This window comes from Rhincodon typus, chromosome 13 (assembly GCF_021869965.1).
Source record: "Rhincodon typus isolate 14 chromosome 13, sRhiTyp1.1, whole genome shotgun sequence".
NCBI lineage: Eukaryota > Metazoa > Chordata > Chondrichthyes > Orectolobiformes > Rhincodontidae > Rhincodon > Rhincodon typus.
Window position 1 is genome coordinate 32,292,897 of NC_063344.1, and position 24,174 is coordinate 32,317,070.

General features: G+C 41.1%; 1 protein-coding gene across 1 annotated transcript in view; it reads left to right on the plus strand.

The window, feature by feature from the left end:
• The window catches only part of LOC109921378 (DIS3-like exonuclease 2), a 229,517-nt gene that overhangs the window by 171,166 nt on the left and 34,177 nt on the right, over nucleotides 1-24,174 (plus strand). The window contains exon 12 of the mRNA XM_048604586.1: nucleotides 10,128-10,361. Within this exon, the coding sequence (XP_048460543.1) occupies nucleotides 10,128-10,361 (234 nt within the window). The remainder of the gene's footprint in view (nucleotides 1-10,127; nucleotides 10,362-24,174) is intronic.

A 24,174-nucleotide genomic window follows, 5' to 3' on the forward strand; every position in this document is an offset into this window, starting at 1 on the left:
TCAGCCTCTCTGCTCCTATGATGCTGCTTGGCCTGCTGTGTTCATCCAGCCCTGCACCTTGTTGTCTCGGATTCTCCAGCATCTGCAGTTCCTACTATCTCTGATTCAATTTCTTTCATAGGCCATGTTGTGTCTGTGTTCCAAGTTTAACTAAAATGCATTCATTAGTTTTTGAGATATAATGTTTACAGACAAACAAGCTGATAAAACAGACTCCGATTGTAATAAGAGGAGTAAGAAAGTTGATGTTTCGGGTTGGGGCCCTTCTTCAGGGACCCGAAACGTCAACTCTCCTGCTCCTCTGATGCTGCCTGGCCTGCTGTGTTCCTCCAGCTCCGCACTGTGTTATCTCCGACTCCAGCATCGACAGTTTTTACTATCTCAGACTTGGACAGTACTTGCACTCACGTTCAAAGGTAGAAGTAATTAAGCAATCCACAAAGTTTTTTTTTTAAAGGTTATTTTTCCCTATCTCCCAATGTCATGTCAATGGGTCCTTTAAAAAAAATTCAAGATCTGGATCCACATTTTTGCTAAAACCTAATCAGTTATTCCTCAGGCCAGCCGTTCGCAGTTGATTCAAGAATGATATTTACTCAAGGTTAAAAATTGCTGCCAGAGGTCTTCAGGCCTCAGTGACTGAGCAGGCTGATTGTCAACTTGCAGATCTTTGGGTACATCAGACTAAACATCCTGTAAGGAAGTGGCATCCGCAATGCGGGATACGTATCCCTTTCTTCCCTTCTCGGCCACTGCCCTGCCTCCTCATTAAGGCATTTAGACTTGGTGGACAATTTGTTACCATTTTGAATGATTTGTCGCAAGGTCCTCCCAATTATTAATGTCAATATTGCTGCATTTCAAGGAGAAGATCAAAGTATCTTTGCAGCATTTTATTTGTCTCCTCATGGAACATTAGCTTTTTGAGAGTTGAGAAGAGAGGGGGAAGGTGGGGAGATGCTATTTGAACACTTTGTCCAGTCCATCATAGTTGATTTTACAGGAGTTTTCATTGAATGGAAAACAAAAATGCATTCAGGGTAAACTTGGACTGTACACTGTCCATCTACGTTTTGTTGAAATCTGCCCTTTAGTTTTTGAGATGCAGGTTAGGAATTCCTTATCCAAAAACTTCAGGACCAAATGATTTTTTGGATAAAGAATATTTCCACTTTTCAGATAGACTGGGTCTGTTTGGGTCCATTTAGACCCAAACTTCACTTGGCCGCAAGAGACGTAAAAGTGATTTTTTTTTTCTAAAAGGTATAAATGGATCCAAACAGACCAGTAGACACACTGAGTTTGGTCCCTTTAGAAAAAAAATCTTCTCTTTTAGGTCCGTTCAGGCCAAGTAAAGTTTATTTCCAATAGAAATCTCTGGCCCTGGTGCTTTTCCTGGTCTAAACCCCTGATCCGTGTGGGCCCCCAAGATCCCATTGCCTAGTTATTGGGCCCTGATGTACATCAGTCCCAGCACCCAGGCTGTCCTGACTTGGTCTGACCTGACTCAAAAGCCACAACAATATCTTTGACTTTTAAATTCCCTCTAAAATGGCCTAGCTAGCCACTCAATTGTCTCAAACTGCTACAAAGTATTTTTTTTAAAAAGGAACTGGACAGACCACCAGATAGCCAGGTAGCCATTGGAAACTATGTTGGCAAACCAAGCTCCACTAATCCAGAAGAGCTGTACTGTGTAATTCCTGGGGTATTATGCTAAAATTTGGAGAGATGTTCCGCAGGTCAGTCAAGCAAGAACCTGACATTGTACTCTGACACTGAGCTTGATAGAGTGTAGAAGGATGAAGGGGGATCTCATTTGAAACCTACAGAATACTGAGAGGCCTGGATAAATTGAATGTCGAGAAGATGTTTCCACTATTAGGAGAGACTAGGGCGCAAGGGCACAGCCACAGAGCAAAGGGACAAACCTTTAAAACTGAAATGAGAAGGAACTTCTTTAGCCAGAGGGTGGTGAATTTGTGGAACTTATTTCTGCAGAAGGCTGTGGAGACTAAGTCATTGAGTGTCTTTAAGACAGAGATAGGTTCTTGATTAGTAAGGAGAATCAGGGATACCGGGACAAGGCAGGAGAATGGGGTTGAGAAACATGTCAGTCATATTAAAATGGTGGAGAAAATCCAATGGGCCGAATGGCCTAATTCTGTACTTATAACTTATGATCTTGTATTATTCCATGAATATGACTACCTCCCAAACATCCTTGACCTTGGGTTTGATATGTCTTTTATCATGGAATACCTAGCGGAAGTATACGGTGGTATACAGTTGAAAGGAATTGCCCTGGGAGACCTCAAAATTTACTTTGGAGGTAATACAAAGAATACTTTGGAACTCTCATGGCATCAGATTAAACAGATCTAGCAACTCATAAATGGACAACTGGACCTCTTCAGAGCCAAACTCAGGCCAAAATCTATCATAAGCTCAACACTTCCGGGTAAGAATTGTTGAGTTCCCCATCACTGATAGGGATATTTGTGGATCCTTCTCTTCTTTACATTAGGGACCTCCATTGTGCAGCACTACCATAATGTTAAATGAGACAGACTTCCATTTTGATTCCAGCTGATTTTATTACTGTGTAAGTCAGACCCCAGATTAAAATCTGGCTTGATTGATCAGGTTTTGTTTTTATTTAATGCAATGGTCTTTCACAAGCAGACCATGCTGCAGATTTTGTTTTCACAATAGAACAAGTTTATTACACAAAACAAATTAAGATAAAAGAGGATAAACCAAACTATTTACACAACACAATTTTGAAGATTTTGGAACATGATAAAATACAATCCCATTTAGCCCATACCATTACTTTCCAGTACTCAGACACCAGAGAAAGAGTTCCCTTTTGTATCACATCTATAGGTTTAACTTATCTGTTTCTTGATCTTGAGAGTTCTCTGTGAGATGCTGTTTCATAATCTAATTTTAGCAGGGCCTCTGCAAACTGCAGCCAAAATCTTTCCAAGCTATGGGCTTTTCTCCTAAGTAAAAAAAAAAAAATCAACTCCTGATTCTTATAACTGAAAACAAGCCAATGTTCACTTCATCCACTTGTGAAAGTCTCATAGTGCAAACAAATTCTAACTATTAGTCAAGAAAGTGTCGTTGGCTTATACTGGCTTAAAGAATTTGCTCTAGAAAATCTGGCAAGTTGATCATTAAATCCCCTGACACACACAGACCAAAAATCTCATGCCATGAGTTAAAAATCCAAACACTAAAATAAATGACATTAGAATATATATAAATCACACATCTTGCATCACATTTCAGACAGATCTAGCAATACAAGACTGGGTATCCTCGAGGAATTGTAGACCACCAGCAGCAGCAGAATTGTACTCAACCACATTCTGTGAATGTTGTGACCTGGCATCTCCCCAACTCTGCCATTATTATCAAGTTGAGAGGAATCAATCCAAGCTGCATTTTGAGGTCTCCAGTATCTCAGATGCCAGTCATCAGTCAATTTGATTTGTTGTATGTGAAATAAAGAAATGGCTGAAGGCACTGGATACTGAAAAGGCTATGATGCCCTGACAACATTGCAGTATTAATACTGAAGACCTGTGCTACAGAATTTGGCAAACCCCTAGCCGAGTTTTACCAGTACAGTTACAATGCTGACATCTATGCATCAATGTGGAAAACTGCCAAAGAATATCCTGTCCACAAAACTCAGGACAAATCCACCCCAGCTGATACTGCCCTATCCGTCTACTCTTGATCATAAGCACAGTGATGGACGCGGTCATTGATGTTGCAATCAAGTGGCACTTATTCATCATTAACCTATTATGTTCAATTTGGGTTCTGCCAGGTCCACTCAGCTTCTGACCTTTGTCCAAATATGGACAAAAGAGCTGAACTCCTGGGGTGAGGTTCAAGTGATTGCCCTTGACATTCAGGTAGAATTTGACTAAATCATGGGCTGTCATTCTCACACTAATCAAGGAGCCCCAGCATAACTAGAATTGGTGGTAAGCTGGTCGGAGTCGTATCATGGCTGATCTGATAATCCTGAGCTTCAGTTTCTTGTCTTTTCCTCATGACTCTTCATTCCCTTATTGATTAAAAATCTACCTATCTCACCCTTGAATGTATTTAATCTTGACAGCCCTCTGCAGTAAAAAATTCCACAGATTCACTGCCCTCAGAAAGAAGAAATTCCTCCTCTGTCTTAAGTGTATGACCTGTCATTCTAAGATTATGCCCCCTGGTCCTAGACTCTGCCACAAGGGGAAATGACTTGCCCCACCTGCCCTGTCAAGTTTCCTAAGAATCTTGTATGTTCTAATAAAGTGGCCTTTCATTCTTTTATATTCCAACAATTACAGGCCCAACCTACTCAACCTCTCCTCGTAAGACAGTCCCTCTATACCTGGTATCAGCCAAGTGTGCCTTCTCTGGACCGCCTCCCATTCCAGGAAATCTTACATAAGGCTGCCAACACACATCTAGAGAAGGCAGGACTTGAAGCTGGGCCTTCAATGGGATACTACCATTGAACTGCACTTTTTCTGCCTTTTTACATTTATGTCGTATCATAGGGGAGGTGATGACCTAGTGATATTATCATTGGACTTTTAAACAAGAGACTCGGGTATGTTCTGGGAGCCTGTGTTCGAATCCCTCCTTGGCAGATGATGGAATTTGAATTCAATAAAAATCTGGAATTAAGAGTGTAGTGGTGACCATAAATCCATTGTTGATTGTCGGAAAAACCCATCTGGTTCAATATTGTCCTTTAGGGAAGGAAACTGCCATCCTTACCTGGTCTGGCCTACATGTGACTGACGTTGACTGTAAGGATGGACAATAAATACTGGCCTAGCCAGCAAGGTCCTCACCCTGTGAATGTATAAATAAAAAAAATATAATTGGTATTTTCCATCAAACCAACCTGCTGGCACTGAAAATTGTTTTATGCAAGTTTGGAGTTCCATTCCTTCGCATTTTAATTATTGTTGGCAGTTTATTTTTTTTTCCATTTCTTTCTGTCAATTTTTCTTAATCCACTTTTTCTTTCCCTATCTTTAGTTGATCTTCTGTACCTATCTTTCCCTTGAATTAAATATTCTAATTTGTAATTTGTAGTTCAGACATTGCACTGTTCTTTAATTATCATTTAATCTGAATGATTAAGGAGATACAGAGTTGTTTTCTCTGTTCACACTGGTTCCAGCTGCTCTGCAGAGGGTATTGCACTTTTTTGGTAATTGGCTAAGAGGAACTTGCAGTGAGAAAGTGTAGTTGAAAGTCAATAGCCAAGTGAAAGTATTGAGTTCCATCTCCTGATTTAACCACACTTTTAGTGTATTTCTAGGCTCAAGTGAATCCTTGGTTAATGAGCACCACCTCTATATAATGCAAGTCATTCCACTTTTTTATGCCTCAGTTGGAATGTTCTCTCAATATTTCCCTCTCCCAGTCTTTTTTTCTCTTTTCTGTGTGCATTCCCTCCTCTCTTTTATACAGGCAGTCCTTTCTTCTCTGTAACACCTGCCACCTTCTGCTTTGTAAATGTTCCTTACTTTACTTTCCTTGGTCAGTTCTTTTCTCTCTTTCACTCCTACCCCTTTAATTGATTTTTCCTCACTGTTTCATGACCCATCAGCATTCAATTCCACATTTTCCTCATTGTCTCTTCTTTCCTCTCTTCCCTGCTTTATCCGATATTCAAATCTAAATTTTGAAGTAGGTGAGGCCTCCAAGCAAAACATTCTGTTGAAGAAAATAATGTAATAGATAATTCCATGGCTATATAGCTATTAATCCAAAAGCAAAGTTCTTCTATAGTTGAAAATCTGAAATAAAAACAGGAAAGGCTAGATTTACTCATCAGGCCCGTTAGCATCCGTGAAGAGAGGAAGAAATAATATTTCAAGTAGTAATCTTTCATCAGAACATTTAATCATGTTAGTGTGAATTGTCATTTTTAAAAAATGTTTCTTTTGAGTTTGAAAATTTTAGTTTTAGAAAAGATTGAACAATTTCATAAAAATCTTGTGACTTTTGGAGAACAGATATTGCAGCACACTCTGCTGGTGAGGTCCTGCTATTAGTGTTGCATTTACATTGGCAGATTCCTTTGTAAATGTGGATATAGGAATTCACAATGATAATACGAACAATGTAGCAACAGGTAAGGTTTTGACAGCAGGAAATATTTACAGTTTTGAGATTTTTTATCATATTATGGATATATGTATTCATCGAGGACGGGACCATGCTTTAATACAGTGATCTCACGGTGAATTATCTCATTGTGGCTGTGCTTGGAATTTGGGTGGAGTGGGTTTTGTTTCACTCTGTTCTATTTTCAAAAATTTCAAACAAGCATCAGGGCAATTCTAATATTATGAGGACTAAACTTTTCAAAAAATTGGCTTTTTTTTTCCTTTCAACTTATACCTCTATATTTGTATCATTTATGTTGGCTTACATTTACATTTTTCGTTGCTAATCTCATCACACTGAACTCTCTTTGTTTGCCTTAACACCATTATTATTGTAGGCATGCTGAACTTGTGATATCAGTGATCTCCCCAAGATGATTTCTGCTTGTATGTTCAGCTGTTGTATTTATTGTATCATAGCAAGTGTAGTCCCACTTACTGAACCTAAGTGAACTGTTAAAGAAAATATTGGTACTGATGATTAAGGTATACTATATTCTATATTGGAATTTGAGAACAGATGGAATGTAATAACTTGATGCTGACTCAAATGGATCACCACATATACAGTGTGTTTAATTCGTACACTGCATCAACATAACATCTGAGGTACTGTGAACAATTTTTGTCCCCTTATCTAAAGAAGAAATATACTGAAATTGGAGGCAGTCAAGAGATAGTTCACATGATTGATTCCGGGTATGGAGGCATTTTCTTACAAGGAGAGGTTGAGTAAATTGTGCTTATACTCATTGGAGCTTAGAAGAAAGAGACCAGACCTTATTGAAACATATCAGGTTCTGAGGGGGCTTGACAGAGTTGATGTGGAAAGGTTGTTTCCCTTTGTGGGAGAGTCTGGGACCAGCGGGCATAATCTCAGCATAAGCGATCACCATTTAAAACTGCGATGAGGATTTTTTTTCTCTGAGGTTAGTGAATCTGTGCAATTTATTACCATGGTGGGTGTTGACGCTAAGTTAAGTATAGTCAAGACTGAGATAGACATATTTGTGATCATCAGGGAACCAAGGGTTATGGTGATATAGAAAGTAGAGTTAAGTATTATCAGATCAGCCATGATCTGATTGATTGGCAGAACAAACTCATGGTCCGAAAGGCCTGCTTTGCTCCTACATCTTATGGTCTTGTTGTATTATCAGTTAGCTATGTGTATATCAATTTCAGTTTGGAGCTTGCTGTAACAAGAAATCATTTTTGATCCACCAATTGGAGCATTGATACTGACTTTATAAGACCTAAAAAAATGTCTGTATAAGACTCAAATAAAAGTGAATGTTGCAGTATTGCCACTTACTAAAAGCCAGTATATGAAAATTAGTTTTTTGGCCAAATTTAGATCTCAGTTTATATTTGAAAAATGAACAGTAAAATAATAATCCCTGATAATCTTAAAGAAAAATAGATTGAGTTTCCTACTTTTCCTAGCACACTGCAGAACTGCTGGGAAGCAGTCTGAAGTGGCATTGTTGATAACAAAGATCTGAAGGAACAACTCTCCATCTCAGCTATACCAAGCTAAGAAATGTGCAACCAAACATTCAGCCCCATGAGAACAATCTCAGTACAGTGGCAAGACGAGAAGGGTGATCACAGTACAGTGGCAGGACAGGCGGTGGGTGGGGGACTGGTGGTGGTGGTGGTGGGATGTGATCTCAGTGCAGTGGTAGGTTGGTGGGAGGGGGGCGGTGTGTGAGCAATCTCAGTACAGTGGCAGGACAATCTCAGTACTGGACCACAATTATTTATAATAAATGTGAATGTACTATAGCCAAATGTGAGGATGGCACAAAAATAAGCGGGAAAACAAGCGATGAGGCTGACACGGCGAGTCTGCAGAGGAATATAGACAGGTTAAATGAGTGCCCAAAAACTTGGCAGATGGAATATAATTGGGATGCTGTACACTTTGGCAGAAAAAAAAACAGAGGAGCTGATTGTTATTTAGGTGGAGAAAAACTGCAGAAAGCTACAGAACAGATGGAATTGGGAGTCCTTGTCCATGAATCACAAAAAGCTAGTGTCCAACTTCAGTGGACAATAGAAGGCAAATGGAAAGTTGGCCTTCATTTCAAAGGTAATGGAGTACAAAGGTAGGGAGGTTTTTCTAAAACTATATAAAGGCACTAGTCAGACCACATTCTCAATACTGTGAACAATGTTGGGTCCCTTACCTGAGGAAAGATTTGCCTGCATTGGAGGCAGACCAAAGAAGTTTCACTAGGTTGATAGGGAGGTATGGAGGTACTGCCTTATGTGAAAGGTTGATTAGATTGAGCCTGTACTCATTGGAATATAGAAGAGTGAGAGGTGACCTTATTCAAATATACAAAATTCTTAAGGAACTGGACAAGGTAGATGTGGAAAGGTTTTTTGGGGGTGGTCAAGGAGTAAAGGGCGTAGTCTCAGACTAGTGGATTGCACACTAAGACAGCAATGAGGAGGAATTTCTTCTGAGAGTAGTGAATTTCTGGAATTCTTTGCTGTAGAAGTCTGTCAAGGCCACGTCATTAAATATATTCAAGGCTGAGAGAGATTTTTAATCAGTAAGGGTTATAGGGAAAAGGCAGGAAAGTGAAGTTGAGGATTATCTGATTAGCCCTGATATTACTGAATGGCAGTGCAAACTCTATGGGCTGATTTGTCTACTTCTGCTTCTAGGTCTTAAGGAATGCATTACAATTCTACATCCCTTTAAGTCTACTTCAGTGTAGAAACTGAATCCAGTATTTATTTTAACTGAGTCTAGGTAATTTGTTTAATATTTAATGTCTTTTTAAAATGGTACTTGATCTATCAGGATATAGAAGCTGTAATCCAGGAAACTGGTAACCTTAAAACTATTCTAAAAGTTCTATATATTTCACAACTTTACAATCTCAATTTTCAGTCCGTGAATTTAGAAAGCTCAAACAGTATGCAGGAAGAATTAGAATTAGCTTTTTATTTTCACATATATTCACTCACATGGATACAGTGAAAAGTTTACAAGCTGCCGCTTACGGCACCGTCTTAGGTATAAATGCACCTAGACATACAATATTAGTACAAAGTAGAGAAACAAAGAAAGCAAACAAAGAAGTTGAACATTTCAGTCCTACTTACTAAAGCATAGAAAAAAACAAAGAAACACAGTTAATAGTTCAACATCACAGTCCTGGGCTCACATTCTTCACGAGGCTTGACTGCGCCCTTACTGCCCCCTCAGGCTGCTTGCAGGTCGCAGGTCCCCAATGCTGCCTGCTCCTGCTCCTGCTCCTGCTCTCGCCACCAGCCCCTGGGAAACGCTGCCTGCACAATGCTGTGGGGCTACTTACCCATATGCTCCTGTGGAACTGTTCCCTGTGCTGCCCTGGGGCTCACAGTCCACGTGCTGCTGCAGGGCTCACTGCTCTGGGGACTTGCTGCCAGCGCCTGCTGGTGCAGTATTCCCCTCTGGTGCTGAGGAGAGAGAAGAAGAAAAAAAAAATGAAAAAAGGAGGAAAAAGAAATAGTGGAGCTTCAACAGGAGTGTTCTACTCTGCTGCCATCTTGCCACAGAGATTGGATCATCATCAAAATATGCAAAAATATAGTGTGTATTTTTATAGAAGCTATTTGTGCATATTACACATTTTATCATTACATCATGAATGTACCTTTACTGGATGAAATGAATACTCTGCCTTGTGAAAACACTCATGCAAAATAAAAGAATTTAAACAAATGAGTTTTTTTTTACTTTGCCTCAAAGCATCTGCTTTTTTTACTACAGTAATGATTTTGAAAGCTCATTGGCTAGGGTTTGATTATATTTTAAGGTGTACATGTTACTCATCAGTCATTCAATTTCTGAGAAATTTAATGAGCCACTGAATAATGATAAATTTTCAAGTAACTTGCCTCTGTAATTTTATTTTGCAGATCCTCAGTCAGTGGTATGGTCGAACTATTATTCGCTCTTGTGTAAAATTGAGTTATAATCATGCACAAAGTATAATTGAGGATCCAGAAAAAATATTCGCCCCTGATGAATTGCCACCTGTTTCACCTGAGCATTGTGTTACGGACATAAAAACTGCTGTAATAAATCTTCATAACATCGCTAAACACCTTCGTAGGCAAAGGTTTGATGACGGTGCTTTACGATTGGACCAGGTAAGCACCATTTATTTTTAAAGAATACACAAAATGTTACAATTTTAATTGAATCAATATAAAAACATTTATACTAAACACATTTTAAAAGATTAAAAGGACTGTCTGGAAAAAAAAAATCAGATTTCAGATCTGTATTTAACAAGGCTTTGAAAGCGAAGCCTTAAAATGTTTGAGAATAACTGACCTTTGCATTTTTAAGCAAAATGCTGTGAATGGTGGAAGTCCAAAATAAAAACAAAAAATAAACTGAGGAAAAGGTCATCCTAATGAAATATTAACTTTCTTTCCATAGATGCTGCCTGACCTGCTGGGTATTTCCAGCACTTTATTTTGAACATTATGTTTTAGCTAGAGGAACGCCAAGTACTTTATACTGAATTTAAAAATATATTGATGACACATGATATGCTAACACTAAAGTTCAGTACTGTACAAAATAAACATTGCATTTATGTATTGCCTTACATGACCAGAATAAATCTGTGCTTTGTAGCCAGTCAATTACTTGTGAAGTGCAGCCACTGTTTTTCTGAAGGAAACTACAGATTTGAACAAGTCAGGCTCACTGTTATTCTACCCCACATAATACTTTGCCAATTAAAAAAAAGAAATGTTGGAAGTGAACAGGTCAGATACCACTTCTGACTTCACAGAATTAACAGCTTAGGTCAATGGCCTGTCATTAAAACTGAAAACTGTTGAAAATGTGTTGAGAAAGGACAGTAACAAGATAAGATCATCAGAGAGTCTCTGCTAGAATAAAATACAGGAGTGAGCTAATGTCAAAGGTGTAATCATTATTTTTGCCTTTTAATCTCTTGTTCCTTCAACCCATAACAGATCTTTTCTGTTGTTCTTGTCCCTGCTTCCTCTTCCCTGCCTCTGCAGTTGCCCAAAACCTGCTAAATCTGTAACTTCTCTCAGGGCTGACGAAAGGTATCACCCTGAAAATTAAACTTTGTACCTCTGTTCACAAATGGTGCCTGACCTGTGAATATTTCCAGTATTTTCAGTTTTTCTTTCAGATTTCCAGCTTCCATGGGCATTTTGCTATTTCTTAGCCTAGTTGGTGCAGGTAACTGTTGCTTGAGGTCATGGACTTCTTCTTGAAGAAATAGTCTCCTCATGCTGTAGCTAATGCAATTTGTATCTGACAGTTCAGATCAGGAACAGATGACTCCTGGGTGTAATTTATAAATCTTGCATTCCTTTTAGCATGGATACTGTATGTCTTAGGAAGCACTGAGTTAAAAATAGGCAGATATGACCTGGGTTCGATTCCACTCTCGGGTAACTGTCTGTGTGGAGTTTGCACATTCTCCCAGTGTCTGCGTGGGTTTCCTCTCAGTCCAAAGATGTGCAGGCTAGGTGGATTGGCCATGCTAAATTGCCCATAGTGTTCAGGATGTGTAGATTAGGTGGGTTATGGGGGGGTGGGATGCTCTCAGGGTCAGTGTGGACTTGTTGGGCCAAAGGACTTTTTCCACACTGTAGGGATTCTATGAACTATGAAAAATATGGTAAATCTGTATTGCATTTAGTTGTTATTAAGGCAGGCTGTGTTATTTTTGTTAAAATAGCAAAATAGGAAACTGGAAATAAATGTATTTATCTTAATTCCTACATCCTCTAATCTGTATTACAAAGTAATACTCTTAACATATAAAATTTAGGTTTTTAGGCATCAAAAGTCATTTTTTTTTCCTACGCACTCATTTCGACTACTTTCATAACGCTCAGCATAAAATTGACTGGATGCTCTCGAAGCAATTTGACAAAAGAGCATTTTTGGCAAGTTCTCTGAAAACCTATTATTTTTGGGAGGTAGATTTTGGAAAGGTGCAGAAGTAATAGGGTTGTTGTCATGGGTGACTTCAACTTCCCCAATATCGACTGGAACATCCCAAGTACAAATAGTTTGGATGGAGCAGATTTTGTTAGGCGCATCCAGGAAGGATTTATGACTCAAATATGTAGATAGGCCAACTAGAGGGGAGGCCATTATTGGATTTGGTGCTTGGCAATGAACCAGGCCAGCTGTCAGATCTCTCAGTGGGAGACCATTTCGGTGATAGTGATCACAACTCCCTGACCTTTACTATAATCATGGAGAGGGATAGGAGCAGATGGTATGGGAAAGTATTTAATTGGGGGAGGGGGAATTACAATGCTATTAGGTAGGAACTGCAGAGCATAAATTGGGAACAGATGTTCTCAGGGAAATGTGGAGTTTGTTTAGAGAGCACTTGCTATGAGAACTGGATAGGTTTGTCCCATTGAGGCAACGAAGGGATGGTAAGGTGAAGGAGCCTTGGATGACAGGACATGTGGAACATCTAGGTCAAGAGAAAGAAGGAAACTTACTTAAGGTTGAGGAACCAAGGATCAGACAGGGCTCTAGAGAGTTACAAGGTAGCCAGGAAGGAACTGAAGAATGGACTTAGGAGAGCTAGAAGGGGTCATGAAAAAGCCTTGGCGGGTAGGATTAAGGAAAACTCCAAGGCGTTCTATACTAAGGTGAGGAACAAGAGGATGGCCAGAATGAGGATAGGGCCGATCAGAGATAGTGGAGGGAGCTTGTGCCTGAAGTCGGAGGAGGTAGGGGAGGTCCTTAATGAATACTTTGCTTCAGTATTCACCAGTGAGGGATCTTGACGTTGGTGAGGACAGCGTGAAACAGGCTGATATTCTCGAACAGATTGATGTTAGGAAGGAGGATGTGCTAGAAATTTTGAAAAACATGATAGACGGGCGAGACAGGATATACTCGAGATTACTACAGGAAGCGAGGGAAGAGATTGTTGCGCCTTTGGCAATGATCTTTGCGTCCTCACTGTCCACTGGAGTAGTACCAGATGACTGGAGGGTGGCAAATTTTATTCCCTTCTTCAAGAAAGGGAATAAGGATAATACTGGGAATTACAGATCAGTCAGTTTTACTTCTGTGGTGGGCAAATTATTATTAGAGAGGATTCTGAGAGACAGTATTTATGATTATTTGGAAAAGCATACTTTGATTAGAAATAGTCAGCATGGCTTTGTGAGGGGAAAGTCATGCCTCACAAGCCTTATTGAATACTTTGAGAATGTGACAAAACACATTGATGAAGGTAGAGCAGTGGATGGTGTATAAGGATTCTGGCAAGGCATTTGATAAGGTTCCCCATGGTAGGCTCATTCAGAAAGTAAGGATGCATGGGATTCAGGGAAATTTGGCTATCTGGATAGAGAATTGGCTGTCCAGTAGAAGACAGAGGGTGGTAGTAGATGGAAAGTATTCAGCCTGGAGCTCGGTGACCAGTGGTGTTCCACAGGGATCTGTTCTGGGACCTCCACTGTTTGTGACCTTTATAAATGACTTGGATGAGGAAGTGGAAGGGTGGGTTCGTAAGTTTGCCGACGACACGAAGGTTGGAGGAGTTGTGGATAGTGTGGAGGGCTGTTGTAAGTTCCAGTGGGAAATTGACAGGATGCAGAGCTGGGCAAAGGAGTGGCAGATGGAATTCAACCGGGAAAAGTGTGAAGTAATTCATTTTGGAAGGTTGAATTTGAATGCAGAATACAGAGTTAACGGCAGGATTCTTGCCTGTGTGGAGGAACAGAGGGATCTTGGGGTCCACGTCCATAGATCCCTCAAAGTTGCCACCCAAGTTGATAGGGTTGTTAAGAAGGTGTATGGGGTGTTGGCTTTCATTGGCGGGGGATTGAGTTTAAGAGCCGCAAGGTTATGCTGCAGAATTCTATAAAACCCTGGGTAGACCACACTTGGAATATTGTGAGAGATAGTAGGAACTGCCGATTCTGAAGCATCTGAGATAACAAGGTGTAGAGCTGGATGAACACAGCAGGCCAAGCAGCATCAGAGGAGCAGGAAAGCTGATATTTTGGGTCTGGACCCTTCTTCAGAAATTTTGGAATATTGTGTTCAGTTCTGGTTGCCTCATTATAGGAAGGATGTAGAAGTTTTAGAGAGGGTGCAGAGGAGATTTGCCAGGACTGGACGGCAGGTCTTATGAGGAAAGGTTAAGGGAGCTAGGGCTTTTCTCATTGGAGCGAAGAGGGATGAGAGGTGACTTGATAGAGGTGTACAAGATGATGAAAGGCATAGATAGAGTGGATAGCCAGAGATTTTTCCCCAGGGCGGAAATGACTATTATGAGGGAGCATAATTTAAGATGATTGGAGGAAGGTATAGGGGAGATGTCAGAGTTAGGTTCTTCACACAGAGAGTGGTGGGTGCATGGAATGCACTGCCAGTGGTGGTGGTAGAGTCAGATACATTAGGGACATTCAAGCGACTCTTGGATAGGCACATGGATGATAGTAAAATGAAGGGTATGCAGGTTAGTTTGATTTTAGAGTAGGATAATAGGTCAGCACAACATTGTGGGCTGAAGGCCCTGTACTGTTTTATGTTCTATATTTATTTCTGTCAATGAATTTTAAACAAAGTGCCCATCTAATAATAACGTTACCTTTTAAATATAAAAAAATTGAATTATGTAATGATTGATATTAAGCAATTTAAATAATAAAGCAAAATGTGATAGAAACACTTAGAAATATTTAAATTATCAGACAATTCAAATTAAGTGGCTTTGGATAGAAGCAAACTTCATTACTTGGATGCTCTATAGAAATATATAGGGAAATATACATTTGTCTCCTTTTGCTTAATACCTATATATTGATTTGAAACTGATTTATTGCAGTTCTGCTGATTGTTTACTGCCCATTTTGCCAACTGTATTGTTCAGCGGAATTTATAACTCTTCACAGATTTGTTGTAAGAGCTTGCATATTTGTAGACAGTACAATGACTATCAAATATTTTACCTAGAGCCACTTTAATCATGCCTGGACTTGAAATAATTATATTTGTGCAAGATTCAATTCATAATCATAATTGTTATTAAGTCATATTTTCTGATGATCTTTTAGTAGTGTGTATTGGCATAAATTGTTTTACAAATGTACGTTGAAGTACATATTTAAAAAGAATCTCAGTTTTTAATCTGATATCTTGAAAATCAGATTACAGATAATGAAATATTTTAAAATCTGTTTGTGGGACTGGGTGACACTGGCTGGCCAAGCATTTATCCCCAGTCCCCTAATTGCCAGAGTGCAGTTCTGAGTCAACCGTATTTTGGTGCCTGAAATCACATATAGGGCAGACCAGGTAAGGATGAATGATTTCCTTCTTTAAAAGGGCATTAGTGAAGTAGATGGGTTTTTACAAGAATCTGACATCTCAAAAAAGGTATAACTGGACAAAGAGGAGAGGAATGGGTGAAGCGAGGACCCCTGACAGGCACTCAGTCACCAAGAGGAGCATATCTTCACAGAGAAGCAGGCAGCCCAGTGATGGACCGGAGTGAAATTTGGAATGGAAGTAACAGTAAGATTTTTCTACCAGTAGGAAGGTATGGAAGGACAGTAATGTTACAGGATTCATTAGTGAGAAGAGTAGACAGACAATTTTGCGACCATAGTCATGACTCCAGGATGTGGCAACTCAAGTGCCAGGGTTAAGGATGTCATGGAACAGCAAGGCATAATGAAAGGAGAGGGTGAATGGTATAAGTCGTAGTCCATATAGAGACCACCGACATGGAAAGAAAATTATGTCTCACAAGCAAACTTTAAGGAGGTAAGTAGGAAATTGAAAAGCAGGACTTAAAAAAAATCGTAAAAGTTGATTATTCTTGATGCTACACAGTAAAGAGTATAGGAATAGAAGAATAGAGTGGTTGGAGGTGTGATGCAGGAGGAAGGGCTTTAGATTCCTGAGACATTGTGACTGTTTTTGGGGAGATGGGACCTGTACAAGTTAGATGGGATATCTGAACAGGAACAAGAGGGGGAAAGGTTTGCTAATGCTGTTAGGGTGGCTTTAGACTAGATATTAGGCATATGGGATCCTGTCAATTAGTTCAAAGGGAGAGAAGCGGAGATGGAATTAGAAGTTAAACTGTGTACATGGATTTAGCAAGGGTTTTAAAATACATTTTAATGGTAGGGAGCCTAACTAGTAAATAGATGAACTAAGGGCACTGTTGGACATTATGGAAATGTGATATTATAGCTGTGTCTGAGACTTCGCTGAAAGATGGGCAGGATTGGCAGATCTACATTCCTGGTTTTAGGGTATTCAGACGAGAGGAGAATAGACAAAGATAGGAGATTTCACAATATTGATCAAGGAATCAATTGTAACGGTGAGGAGGATGATATCTTGGAAGGATCATCAACAGAGGCCATATGGACAGAAACAAAATGCACAAAAGAGGCAAACATGCTGTTGGTTGGGTCCTATAGGCTCCCAGTCAAGGAGAGATCGAGGATCAAATATTTAATCAACTTTCAGTGAAGTGTAAAAATGAAAAGGCATTAATACTTGGGGATTTTAGCTTCCCACATATTAACTGTGATGGTTTGTGCGCAGCGTAGGGAAAGAGGAACAATATTCTTAAATTGTACCCTGGAGAACTTTTTTAGCTAGTACATATAAAGCCCAACAAGGGAAGAGGCAATTCTGAACCTAATATTCAGAAATGAGCCCAGGTAGGAGGAAAGCATATCAGAAAGGTTTTGGAAATAGTGACCATTACTCAGTTAGATTTAGGAAATTTATTGAAAAGGATAAGAATGGGCCAGGAATAAAAGCTCTAAACTTAGGAAAGGCTAATTTTACTAAGATTTGATGTAACCTAGATGAAGTCTGTGTCAGGCCACTGGGAGGTATTCAAGGGGGAAATAGTTAATGCAGGGAATAATCGGTTCCCATAAAGACAAAGGCTGAAACTAGAGGGGATAACCCTGAATATCAAGCAACAGAGGTTAGGATTAATTAAAAAGAGGCGTACAGTAGATAGAGTGTTCAACAGGGCATTCTGTAGAGGCATATAATAAGTACATGGGGGTAAGAAGGCAATTAGGAAAATATTGTTGGCTAGAATAAATGAAAATCCAGTCTTTTTTTAATATGTATAAAGAGCAAGAACATAACTAGAGAAAAAGTAGAGCTCATTTGGAATCAGGGACGTAATCAGTGTGTGGACCCAGAAGACATGGGCACAGTCTCCAATGAATGCTTTATGTTGGTCTTTACAATGAAACAAGATAACACAGGTGTAGACATATGGAGGACTGCGAACTGTTAGAAGAAATGAAAAAATAGAGAGAGGAGGTACCAGAAGGTTTAGTAGTCTTAAGAGCGGATAGATCTGCAGGCCAGGATGAAATGTATCCCAAGCTGTTGAGGGAGGCAATGGAGGAGGCATGAGGACACTAGCAGTCATTTTCAAATTCTCTCTGGCTATAGCTGAGGTGCCAGAGGAATGGAGGATAGCTAATGTTGTCCTGTTACATACAAAACAAGGGAGGAAGGATAGATCAGGAAATTGTAGGTTCATGATGAAGAAATTATTAGAAAGAATTCTAAGGGACAGAATATATTTGTACTTGAGATACTTTGATTAATCAGCAATAGCATGGATTTGGTAAAAGTCAGTAGTGTTTGACAAATTGATTGAATATTTTGAGGAGGTAATGGAGAGTGTTGTAAGGGTAATGCATTTCGTATGCTCTACATGGACTTTAGCAAAAGTTTTTGCAAGGTCCCTTGTTAGTAGAATGGTGAAGAAAGTAAGATCCCATGGAATCCAAGGCAAAGTAGCACATTGGATCCAAAATTAGCTGAGAGGCAGAATGCAGAGTGTGATGTTGGAGGAATATTTCGGTGACTGTTTCCATTGATGTTCCACAGGGCACTTGAGGTTTGTGGGATAGAATACTCATTTGGACTTCATTGTAAGGGGTACGATCAAGAAGTGTGTGGATAATACCAAAATTAGTTGGGGTGGTGAAATAACTGCACTGAGGCCAGTATCCCTTCACCAAGCCACCCTTTATTTACTTGTGCACAGTACACTGTCTGTGGCCAGCCAGCTCAGAGTGAGAGTCAGTCTGCTGGGCTGAGGAGATTCTAATCTCCTGGTTGTACTCTTTATTAAACTGTACAAAAATACAAAACAAATCAAGATAACAGTTAACAAAGCAAACAATAATTTACAGGGAAATGGGGACAGTGAAACGGACCCCAAATCCCACTGTGCAATCAGTTAACAAATCAACCATTTACAAGGCAATGGGGATGATAACCGAAACCCAAATCCCACCGTAACCTGCCATAAAAACCTTTATAGACAGAAGTACATATGAGATAAATCCATACAAACAAACAATAAAAAAAAAACAGTACATGCAACACTGACACTCGTGGAAAACCAGCAGGTGGCCCACCCTAACTCATCTTCCAACCATCTCTAGGACAGCCTGCCTCCACACGCGCACACGTTCCGGTTCTCAGTCCGCCCCTGCACACCTTCTAGCCTGCCCCTACTTGCCTTCCGGCTACCCCTAGGACGACCTACGCACCATCCAGCTCTCAGTAAGGCCTGCTAGACCCAGGGACACACAAGACACAGTACATACGAAATAATCCAAACATGAAGGGCCGAGCTCATGCCTGAAGGCCAAGTCCACACCCGAAGTCAGCAAGCACACACCTCGCAACTTACATATAAATACTCGGTCCATCCTGGAGGTCTGGTCCACTTGCAGAAACCCAGCAGCCAGGCCTGCACTTGAGTATATCGCCCACCCATGGAGGGCCTTTCCACCACAGAGGCCTAGCCCACTTACAAAGGCACAGTTGATTCATGGAGGCTCAGTCCAGAAACAAAAAAAGGTGAAAAACGCATGCAAACAAAGTGAAAACACTTAAGTGTGGTTCAAGGAGCGAGCCTTGCTACCAAGTCATCGTTACTTCAGTTCCAAAAACAACAAAACACTGGCTATAACCAGCTTATTGAAAAAAAGCAGTTCCCCACTGAGAATTAAAATCCAGCAGTAACACTGGCTGTGACCCAGCCAGCCTGGAAACCAGTTCTCAAAAAAGTGAAAAAGAATCCACAGTACACTGGCTGTGGCCAGCCAGCACAGAGTCAATCTGCTGGGCGGAGGAGATTCTAATCTCCTGGGCGGAGGAGATTCTAATCTCCTGGTTGTAATTTTTTTTTTGCAATTCTAATCTCCTGGTTATATTGGTCAGCCAGGGCTTTCCTGATTGATTTGGGGTTGTTAACCTGAGCCAAGGACCTTGTAGTCAATGGGGACCACCTGGTTCCAATTACTACATCCTCCCCCAACCAAGTCTGGGGACATAGGCCTGGTCTTTCACTTGTAGCTTTGCCTGCGATGTTTTTGCCCCAAGTCCAGTTCCTCAGATTCTGATTCTGACACATGTACTGAGTTTCCTCCTCTTCTTCCAGTGGTAACAGTATCAAGGCTGCATCCATCTCCGACTAGGAGGTTTCCTCAACGCTACACGGAGGGGAAGCACCTGTGGTTTCTGACAGGCCTTCTGGTTATTCTGAGGGGCCAGGTATATTTTGCTTCTGCCCCACTTGCAAGGTAACAACTTTCAGGTGATCCACGTGTTTGTTCAGGAGTGTATCACCTACCCAAACCTCTCATCAACCTTACCTTGTGGTTCTGGCACCAAACCTTGTCCCCAGAATTAAATTGTCTCCCTTGCCTTAGACGTGGTATGTGGCCGGCGTTGGTGTTCCTGCTGCTGTTTCATGCACCCTGCCGTTCCCCAGGTCTGGGAATTTCAGTTTTAACATGTGTGAAGTGTTCTCCCCATAAATCAAACAGGAACCAGGACAGTTTGATATCAGTTGGCGCTGTAGGCGGCTTCTTTAAGCCTGTCTTCAACATTTCTGCTAGACCATTGGATGGTGGATGGTGGATGGTATGGAGCTGACTTTGTATGTCGAATGCCATTCGACTTCAGGAAATATTCGAATTCCCATCTGATAAACGAGGGCCTGTTGTCCGTGGCCAGTACTTCTGGGAGTCTATATGTCACAAACAATGCTCACAGCTTCTCAATCATCATCCGAGTTTGCCAAATGAACTTTGCGCGTCCAACCACTTTGAATGGGCGCACAAAATGACCAGGAACAGCGAGCCCGTGAAAGGACCATAGTCGACATGCAACCGAGTCCAGGTTTACCCGGCCATTCCCATGTATGTGGGGGTGTTGCTGGTGGCACTTTGTCCTTGTTGGCACTCTGGGCACTGCCCACCAATGCAGCTATGTCAACATCCAACCCCAGCCACCAGACATAGCTTCTTGCTATCATCTTCATCTTATGATAGATGTTCCTGGATGACCCTGGAGGAGTTGGGCCAGTATCTGGCAGCGACCTTTACTCGGGACAATTGCCCTTGCTCCCCACAGTAACATGCCATCTTCTACAGTAATCTGCTCTTGCTGGGTCCAGAAAGGCTTTACTCCGGATTACAGTGGCCCTTTTGTTTCCCCCATTACCACCAGCTCTTAGTTTCGCTCCGACAGGATTTTTTTGCGTCCACAGTGGATATTGTCAGCAGTGATTGGAAAGGTTTCTAGGAAGTTTAAAACCAAAACAAACTCTTCCAGGGGAGGCACTATCAATGGAGTATCTGCCAGTGGGAGGCAGCTCAAGGCATCTGCATTAGCCACTTGCCTTCTTGGACAGTGTTCTAACTTGTACACATTGAGAATAATGGGCCCAATGCTGAGTTTTATCAGAATCTGTGGGTGACACCGCCATGTCTTCCTTCAGTAGCCCTAGCAGCGGTTTGTGATCTGTTACTGTGGCAAATTCCTGTCAGTGGAGGTACTGGTGGAACTTGCTGACACCAAAGATGACTGCCAAACCTTCCTTCTCTATCTGGGCATATTTGCATTCGGCATTAGCCAAAGTCCAGGAAGCATACACTATTGGGCATTCCTCACCGTTGGGCCACCAGTGAGTCAACACTACTGGATGCTGTTCGGGGACGCATTGCATGTCAGCACTGTCTCTCACTTCAGATCATAGTGGGCCAACTCATTCGATGATAGCTGCTTTTTCACATCCCTAAAGGCTACTTCTTGGCTACATGACCTTTTCCAAGACTGGCCCCTTTTTCAGTAGCAAGGGTAAGGGTGCCAATATGGTCAGGTTATGCATGAATTTTCCATAATATTTCACTAACCCAAGGAAAGATCTAAGCTGTGGTGCAGACATGGGAACCAGGGCTTCTTTGACCACTTCAGTTTATCCTCCAATGGGTGTGACCCACTTTTGTCAACTCCATAACCCAAGTAACACACAAGAACATCAGAATCAGGAGCAGGAGCAGGTCATCTGGCCCTTCAAGCCTGCTTCGCCATTCAGCAAGATCTTCTCGTGGCCTCAGCTCCACCTACCCACCCTCTCACTACAATCCTTAATTCATTTACTGTTCAAAAAATTTAATCTATCTTAGCTTTAAAAACATTCAATGAGGAAGCTTCAACTAGTGCGCTGCACATGGAATTCCACAGATTCGCAACCCTTTTGGTGAAGGCATTCCTCTTCAATTCAGTCCTAAATCTGCTCCCCCTAATTTTGAGGCTATGACCTCTTGTTCTAATTCCACCTGCTCTGCTTCTATCTTATCTGTTCCTTTCATAATTTTATATGTTTCGATAAGATCCCCCCTCATTCTACTAAATTCCAATGACTATAATCCTTGTTTACTCAGTGTCTCCTCATAAGCTAACCCTCCCAACTCTGAAATCAACCTAGTGAATTTCCTCTGCACCCCCTCCAGTGCCAGTACATCCTTTCTCAAGTAAGTAGGCCAAAACTTTATACAGTGCTCCAAGTGTGGCCTCACCAGCACCCTATATGGCTGTAACATAACCTCCCTGCTTTTAAACTCAATCCCTCTAGCAATGAAGGACAACATTCCATTTGTCTTCTTAATTACCTGTTGCAGCTGCAAACTAACCTTATGCGATTCATGGACAAGGACACCCAGGTCCCTCTGCACAGCAGCATGCTGCAATTTTTTTTACCGTTCAAATAATAGTCATTTTTACTGTTATTCCTACCAAAATGGATGACTTCAAATTTATGAACGTTGTGCTGCATCTGCCAGAACTTTGCGCGCTCACTTGAACTATCTCTATTCCTCTGCAAACTTTCAGAGTCCTCTGCACACTTTGCTCTATCGGTAGTCTTAGTGTCATCTGCTAAGTTTGACACACTACACGTGGTCCAACTCCAAATCAGCTATGTAAATTGTAAACAATTGCAGCCCCAACACTGATCCCTGGGGTACACTACTAGTCACTGATCACCAACCAGAAAAGCACTCAATTACCCCCACTCTTTGCTTCCTGTTAGTTAACCAATCCTCTATCCATGCTGATACATTGCCTGTAACGCCGTTTATTTTATGCAGCAGCCTTTTTTGCAGCACCTTGTTGAATGCCTTTTAGAAATCTAGATACACTACATCTACTACATCCACCGCATTCAATGTTTTTGTAGAATTCCAGTAAATTAGTTAAACATGATCTGACCTTCATGCATCCAAGCTGTGTCTGCCCCTTGCTATTTCTTCCTTGATGATAGATTCAAGCATTTTCCCCACTACAGAGCTTAAGGTAACCAGCCTATGATTCCCCATCTTGTGTGTACCTCCTTCTTTAAACAGTGGCATCACATTGGCTGTTTTCCAGTCACTGGAACTGCCCCATAGTCCAGCAAATTTCAGAAATTACCACAAGCGCATTTGTTATTTCTCCCACCATCTCTTTTAGTACCCTCAGATGCATTCGGTCAGGTCCAGGAGACTTTATTACCTTTAGGTAGGTCCATTAGCTTGCCCAACACTACCCCTTTCATGATAATGATCTTTTCTGGGTCCTCACCTACCTTGGTCTCCTTGTCATCAATTACTGGCATGTTATTAGTGTCCTCCACTGTGGAGACTGACACAAAAATACCTGTTCAGTTCCTTGCCTATTCCCTCATTTCCCATTATTAAATTCCCCTTCTCATCCTCTAAAGGATGAATGTTTACCGTAGCCACTCTTTCATTTGATATATTTCTAGAAACATTTGCTATCTGTCTTTTATATTCTGAGCTAGTTTACTCATAAAATTTATCTTACTTTTATTTATAGCTTTTCTTTATGTTTTTTCCTTCTAAGGTGCATGCCCACTTGGGAGAAGTATTTAAGCAGTATGTCCAAGTGCTCTTCATTGGTCTTCCCTGTTATTAGTAGGTCATCTAGATAAATGGCAGCCTGGGTAGGTCTTGTAAAATGTACTCCATGGTCCACTGGAAAAGGGCACAGGCTGATGATACTCCAAATGGCAGTCTTGCTTGTTGGTATAAACCCTATCGGTATTCATTGTAGTGTACTTCTGGGACCCCTCATCTAGTTGCAATTGCAGGTAGGCATGGCTCATGTCCAGCTTCGTAAAGGACAGCTCCCTCACCAACTTTGCATACAAGTCCTCTATGCGAGGGAGTGGATATTTAACCAGCTGCAAGAAGCAGTTTACTGTTTGCTTAAAATCCCCACAAAGAGGAACCGAGCCGTCAGGCTTCACATTCGGTCCGACTGGTGCTGCCCATTCTGCAAATTCCACCGGTTTGATGATTTCTTCACTGTCCAGTCTCCTGATTTCCGCCTCTACTTTTGCTCACAAGGCAAATGGCACCAGGGGGGCCCTGCAAAATTTTGGAATTGCTTCCTGGCCAGTGTGTAAAGTGGCTTTGGCCCCTTTGATAGTCCCGAGCCCTTCCTGAAAAACTCCTGGATATTTAACTAGACTTCACGGAGGCAGCCATTTTTTAAACTGAAAAATGTTGAGCCAATCCAAGTGAATCTTTCTCAATCAATTTCATCCCAATAGGCTTGGGCCCG